General features: G+C 44.2%; 1 protein-coding gene across 1 annotated transcript; it reads right to left on the bottom strand.

The window, feature by feature from the left end:
• Window positions 1-523: 523 nt before the first annotated feature.
• LOC130194518 (cytochrome P450 2J2-like) lies at window positions 524-6,568 on the bottom strand. Its single transcript, XM_056415612.1, has 10 exons — window positions 6,347-6,568; window positions 5,177-5,339; window positions 4,912-5,061; window positions 4,660-4,820; window positions 4,394-4,570; window positions 3,700-3,841; window positions 3,388-3,575; window positions 3,141-3,282; window positions 2,959-3,040; window positions 524-1,757 (listed from the first exon to the last, which is right to left on the bottom strand). Exons 1-10 carry the CDS (start codon window positions 6,527-6,529, stop codon window positions 1,664-1,666), a joined length of 1,482 nt encoding a protein of 493 aa, XP_056271587.1. The 5' UTR covers window positions 6,530-6,568; the 3' UTR covers window positions 524-1,663.
• Between the last annotated feature and the right edge of the window lie 336 nt (window positions 6,569-6,904).

Here is a 6,904-nt window from a genome sequence, read left to right as displayed (position 1 = left end):
ATATCCCCATATAACTGTCCCCTTCCCCCTCTTTCTTTCTTTTTACAACCTAGGTACAGCACTAACCTATAATTACCTACTTATTATCTCTGCACTCTCCTTTCTTATGTTTATTTTTGATAACCTGTTCCTGTACTTAATACTGTTAATACTGAATACACTTTACCACTATGTAGGCCTACAGTGTGTTTTTTGTACAGTGTTTAAAAAAATATATTTTTCATATTTCTATTATTATTACGGTTACTATTATTATTATTACAGTGTGTTTGTTTTGTACCTCTGTTGACTCGGAGAACCCTGCAAAAATAATTCCGATGTGTCTGGACTGCTGGTCAAGGCACAGATGTCATTGTCAAATAAAAAACCTTGAACCTTGAACCTTGAACCTTGTGTGCAACAGAAAACATGTTTAATTTACTCGTAAGAAATTCAAAGAGACTAATCCTAATTGTGTTGCATTCATACTAGTGAGTATACATGCAAAAGCAAAGAGGGAACAGATATGCATTTTTTATGAAACTGAAGAAATTCCCCACAAATGGAAGAGCCAACGTTCCTGGAGGACAATTTGGAGGATTCCTGTTTTTGAATGTGTCTGCTGTTATGATCAAAATAAATATAAACAGGAAAAACACCATGAGGTAAAAACGCAGCAGAAAATTATACAGCCACATAGTTCGAGAGTTGCAGCAGGGGGGAGAGTCTGAGCGTCTCAACACTGTGTTGTTCCTTTTAACCCTTGTGTTGCCTTCGGGTCATTTTGACCCGATTCAATATTTAACCCTCCTGTCGCCTTCGGGTCAATTTGACCCGATTCAATGTTTAATGTCGGTGTTCTTTCGGGAGTCAACAAACAAACATAAAGTACCTCACACTTAAACTTGGAAAACAATATTAATTCTAATAATTTTCTGGAGATTTTAATAGCTGGGGTCATATTGACCTCAAGGGTAAAATATGTTAGTAAATATAAAGGTAACAGGAGGGTTAAACATTGAATCGGGTCAAATTGACCCGAAGACAACACAAGGGTTAAAACACCAGTAATACGTAATTTTTTCTAGTTTGATATCGCTTGTTCTTTATTCAATCCTACTGCAAGGAAGTAAATTGAACCATGCAACACTTCCTTAGATCAGCGAACAAAGGTTAAAGTTAAAGTAAAGTGATGTGTCCAGTCACACATAGTTCATCTATGAATATCAGTATGTGTATTTCTACAACAAAGCTGTAAATATATACTCATACATTGTGTTGAGAACTCTCATAAACTACTACAATATTGCATACAATGTTATCAATCCTAACAAGTCTACAGGAGATATAAAGTATCTCTTGAAAAAAGAAAACATTTTAAACGCAGATTTTTTGAATGTGTGTGAACACATGTCTGTGGAGAAGACCGTGAGAGTGCAGGTGCTTTAATAACTGTACCTGTAAGATATATACAAGGCATCTGGGCTTACCGCCTTGAAACAATGAGTAAGTCCAATCTGTCTTGGAACTTGCAAATATCTTCTGATCTGGGTGAATCTCCACAGACTTGGGGATCTTTTTATTATTTTTTTCATGAATTTATTCTGGTTGTCTCAGAGAAAACATGTGGACAGAGTGGCTGATGATTTGTGTAAATGCAAGGATGAGTAAAGGTTTGAGCAAATCAGCGAGGCTTAGCCAGGATCCTGAACGCTTTGGGGGAATAGGTGAAGCCCAGCAAACCCTCCAAGCTGGGCATCTCTCCAGGAACAGGAGAATCCAGGTCTGGCACACATCTCCTCATCTGACTGGACCAGACTGAGGGGGCTATACACAGTTCATAGTTCTGCACCATCTACAGTCTCCACACCATAGTCCCTCAGACTTGAGCTGGAGCTGGACTGCCCACTGGACTTCACACCTGGACTTCCCCTGACTGGTTCCTGGACAGGTGGTCAGGTGGTGCACAGTGGGGGCACACCTTCACCCTGAATCCCTCACCCTGAACAGATCCCCTCAGCCCCCCCCTCCTCACTCCTGTACACACTACACACATGACTGTGGTTCCAGGTTCAACCATCACATCATTTAAGGATGACACAGTGGTGGTGGGCCTGATGACAGGATCGACAGCGGAGGAACACCTGGAGAGAGTTGCTGATCTGTCACCTGGTGCCAGGACAACAGCCTCATCATGAATGTCACCAAAACTACTAAGGAGCTGATTGTGGAGGAGGGTAGGGACACAGAGGACATACCACCACTGGGGGGACACGGGACTACTGTGGAGACTGTATAAATACCTGGTATGGGAGTCCACATCACCGAGGATCTGATGACCACATCAACAACACACACATGGCCAGATGGAGGCAAGGCCAGCGCCACAGGCCAAGCTCAGCTGAAAAAATTTAAGAGGATCCTTCAGTCCTTCCTCCTCAGACTCTGGCTGTGAGAGCGGGTCGACAAGGTGGATCCACAGCTGGCTTGCAACTGCCTCTGCTCAGGACAGGAAGGCAGAGAGTAGAGTAGTGTGTTGGGCACTGGAGCCACAACTCACCACACCCTGCCCACCTGCACACACCAGGAGTGCAGCAAGAGCAGAGCCGGCAGGATCAGGATCCTCACCACCCCAACAACAGACTGTTTCTGTTTCGGCTGTGGCAGGGGCGCTCAGTCGTCGGCAAGCACAGAGAGCAGAAGAGAGAGTTGAGACTTTCCTTTCTTCATCAGGAGGTCAGGGACCCAGCCACCCGGACCCACATAGACCCCCCACAACTGCCCCTCACACACACACCACACACACACACACACACACACACACACACACACACTTGTGTTTGTTTTTTTTTTTTTTTTGTTGTGTACTTGCTGTCTTTGCACATTGCATGCTGAGCATTGCCACTTTCATTTCACTGCACACCCTGTGTGTGTATGTGACAAATAAAACATCTTGAATCTTGAATCTTGAATCTTGAAAAGGTGAAGCGTTGGAGGAAAGATGTAAAGAGAAGGAACAGCTCCATCCTGGCCAGGTGCTCCCCTAAACACACACGTTTACCTGCGGGGAAACAGTCATTTTGAGAAATTAACTCTAGGGTTAGCCTTCAAAAACACGTCATGCCTGCAGAATAGTCTCGCTGAAAGTGTATCGAGCAAACCTGCTGAAAACGGCAGGAAGGCCTCTCTTCTGCGGAACTGGCCCTCTGAGTCCAAGAAATGCTCGGGATTGAAGACATCTGGAGTCGCCCACTCCTTCTTATCAACCAGCACAGATGCAAGAACTGTATTTATGGCTGTGCCCTGGAGAAATAAGCACGAGATATCGAGATCAGTCATGTACAAATAACTTGTGCATTTCAAAGCTTGTCGTTCATATCTGAATGGGCCTGGTAAGTAGTCATTTACTTTGGGTATTAAGTATCCTCCCAGTGTAGTGTCTTTATTGGCCATTTTGGGGAATCCTACGGGAACGATATTTCCAATCCTCTGAGTCTCATGGATGACGGCGTCGGTGAAGGGCATGTTGGGTCTGTCGGCCACGGTGGGCTGACGAGACTGTCCCACCACTCCGTTTATCTCTGCCTGGACTTTCTCTGAGTAAAGAAGCAGAGCGCATGGACATTAATATGCAACTTGGGGGGGGGGGAAAAGCACCAAATCCATGAATAATCTTCATGAGAACACTCCTGTGCTCACTGTGATGATTAGGAGACCCACCCTGTATCTCCGGGTAGTGCACCATGTAGAGGAGGCCCCAGCGTAAAGTGGTGGCAATTGATTCGGTACCAGCCTCAAACAGGTCCAGAATGCAAACCTGCAGCGTTTCGAGGTTGAAGCCGGCTTGGGGATCCTCCTTTTTCTGAAAAAAGTTTCATCAGCATTGGCTGTGCTGTCAAATGTTGTTGTTTCAGTTATGCACCTTGCCTGTAAATCATGAATGATGTGTGTTGACATTACCAGCGGCATATTAGCGTAACTTAATAAAACATTTATGTAACTCAGAAAAATTCCCTTCTGGTCACATGACATCTATCGCTTCAGTCCCTCCTGGAGAGGGATCCTCCTCTGATGCTCTCCTGAAGGGGTCTTCCCTTTTTTTCTCCTTGAAAGTTGTTTTTCTATTTCTTGGAAGTTTTTCCTGATCTGATGTGAGGTCAAAGGTCAGGGATGTCGAATGTGTACAGATTGTAAAGCTCTCTGAGGCAAATGGGAAATTTGTGATATTGGGCTATATACAATAAACTGAATTCAATTGATTTTAAACTCTTGGTTCATCGTATCTGCAACAATTGATGGTGCGTGAAGACATTTGTGACCCTGTGATTCACGTCTTGAAGGAGGGGGGATGTGGCATTGTGGAACGTAAAGGATGCCATGGAGCTTCACCGGAAATTGTGTAAATATCTTATACCTTTTCCATCTCTGCCAGGTATACGTCGATGTAGTCCCGAGGGTCATCGGGGTTCCACTCCTCCTGGTGCTTCACCACTTCCTTTTTCAGGAAAGTCATGATCTTCTGGTAGTTGCCGAGGACGGTCTGGTGAGGCCCCGGCAGGTGCTTCAGCAAGCCGGGGAAGGCGTTATACAGCTGTGGATGGGGACGAAACCCTCATATCAAGTTGCGGACCAACAGCTTGTTTTGTGTTTTGTGATCGTTGAGACACATCGGGGAGTTACCTGACTCAGAGGTGAGCCGGCGAGCACAATGGCCTCATTGTCCATCTCCAGAAACCTTCGAAAGTCTTCATCGCTGTAGTCAAAGCGATGTCCGAAGAGCACGGTCGAGATGATGTTGCTCACTGCGGTCGTTATGAGGTAGTGGGGGTTGAATGGTCTGCCTGGGAAAATATATACACGACGGATTTCAATTCTAGTGATAGTGGAACCGTATTTGGATGTAAATCACCCAGCGGATGAATCACTTCTTGCCTTGTTCCTCGTTGAAAGCTTCACAGAGGAATCTGTTTTCCACTTCGATGTCTTTTTCCAACGACTTCTGGCCCTCGCCGAAGTGACGCAGGTGAGTGTTGGCGAACTTCCTCTGCTGCTTCCAAAGGTACCCGTTGCTCAGACCTATGCCTGTGGAAAGATTTGACCATTTACAAATCTGTCACTGCCGAGTCCCTCCGGATGTGGATGGAACGCTACAAAGTCAATATGTGTCTCAAGGGTTTAGGACACGGTCATTACTCACCGATTCCTTTGAAGACTTCGTGGAAGAGAGGGACAATGGGGCGATCGACAAAGCTGTCCAGCTGGTGAACGAGAGCCTCTTTGACCATCTTGAGGCCCGAAATGAACACTATCCTCTCGCTGCCTTTCCTCAGGCTGAACACGGGGCCGTACTCCTCAGCAAGCTGCGTTCAAAAAGGTTTCAACACAATGTATTAGTATATATTTACAGCTTGGTTGTAGAATTACACATACTGGTATTCATAGATAAACTCACTTTTTTGATAACTTTAACCTTTGTTCGCTGATCTAAGGAAGTGTTGCATGGTTCAGTTTACTGCCTTGCAGTAGGATTAAATAAATAACAAGGGACACGGGCGTCGTTAGGTTCAGCTTCTCTAAAATGTTCTTCAGGCCCACCAAATAATTGGCATTATTGGCTTTAAATGTTTTAGTTTTTTTGTGATGTCATTAAATGAAACTATTGTTTCTCACATGGACACCTTATTTCTAACTCCAACATTCTAGCTACATATGTGCATGCATTCTGGTTTGTATGTTTTCTGCTTTTCTCCCTATTCAAATTACAATCCTACAATCATACTTAACGATATAATCCCCGGGGCACTAGGACCTTGGGGAAGCTGCTGCACTGTTTTTCTCACTCTGCCAAGTAAACTGTCAACAACAGCCTGGAATGAGCTCAAAGTCAATGATGCACGGAGTCCAGGTAGTTACAGAATGTGTATCTCGGTATTAACGAGTGTTATCTGCTTAAATTTAGCTTTACTTGAGGCAAATGAAAGGGAAAATACAATAAATGACTATCGACATCTCTCTATTCTTTGCATAAATAAATATTAGCATGTTTTTTCCATTAAATGTTATATTTGACACTGAACTAGTTCACCTTTATCTAAGTGATTGTGTCCAAATGAGCATAAAATATCACTATGACCCTGAAATTATGTCTAACAAAGGATATCTGGGACAAACATAACTGCACATGCTGCTCCCCTTGGGGCGTAGCCCCCACTTTCTCTGAATCCTACAAATGCCCCTGACAAGGAATATCAAACTAGAAAAAACACTTGAGTTGCGGGTGTCTGGTGTTATTGTGTATTTACTTTTATTCCTTCTCGGACATTAAAGATTAACCTCTTGGAAATGAGGTGGTGCTGTGCAACCTCACCTTCTCCAATGTTTTGAAGTCCATTCTTGTGAAAACATTTCCTAGAAAAGGCATCGCCCAAGGTCCAGGGGGAAAGCTGTGCGGTCTCCAGTTTCTCACCACATCTGTCAGAAGTAACACCGCAAAAATGAACAACAGCCAGCCAGTGAAGTCCATAAAATCAAAAAGTGCTTCAAAAATCATAATTAATATGTTTCCAAAATGCCTCTGCGTAAAAATCAGTGTGCTTCCACTCGTGAGGTCGTGGTGCGTCTCATTAGATCTGAGGAGTGAGGAGGGGGAGGAAACTGAGAGGGAAATGAAGGGGCCCCAACAAGAGCATGTGATGCAACATGTTTGGCCTCTGATCCTTTGACGTGAAAAAAAGACCTGGGGCCTCATTCATAACGGCGTGCGTAGGATTTGCGTAGGAAGGTTGCTTACGTAGTAGAAAGCAAAAAAATAGGGGGAAAAAATTACGCCATTTTCCCATTCATAAAACCTTGCGTAAATGCGAGGGAAGTGCGTACCGCACATCCTACGCCGGTTTCCCTTTATAAATCACAATCAACTTGAAAT

The sequence above is a fragment of the Pseudoliparis swirei genome, chromosome 5 (genome assembly GCF_029220125.1).
Source record: "Pseudoliparis swirei isolate HS2019 ecotype Mariana Trench chromosome 5, NWPU_hadal_v1, whole genome shotgun sequence".
NCBI lineage: Eukaryota > Metazoa > Chordata > Actinopteri > Perciformes > Liparidae > Pseudoliparis > Pseudoliparis swirei.
The sequence above is the reverse complement of the archived record's forward strand: the minus strand, read 5'-3'. Positions and strand labels throughout refer to the sequence as shown.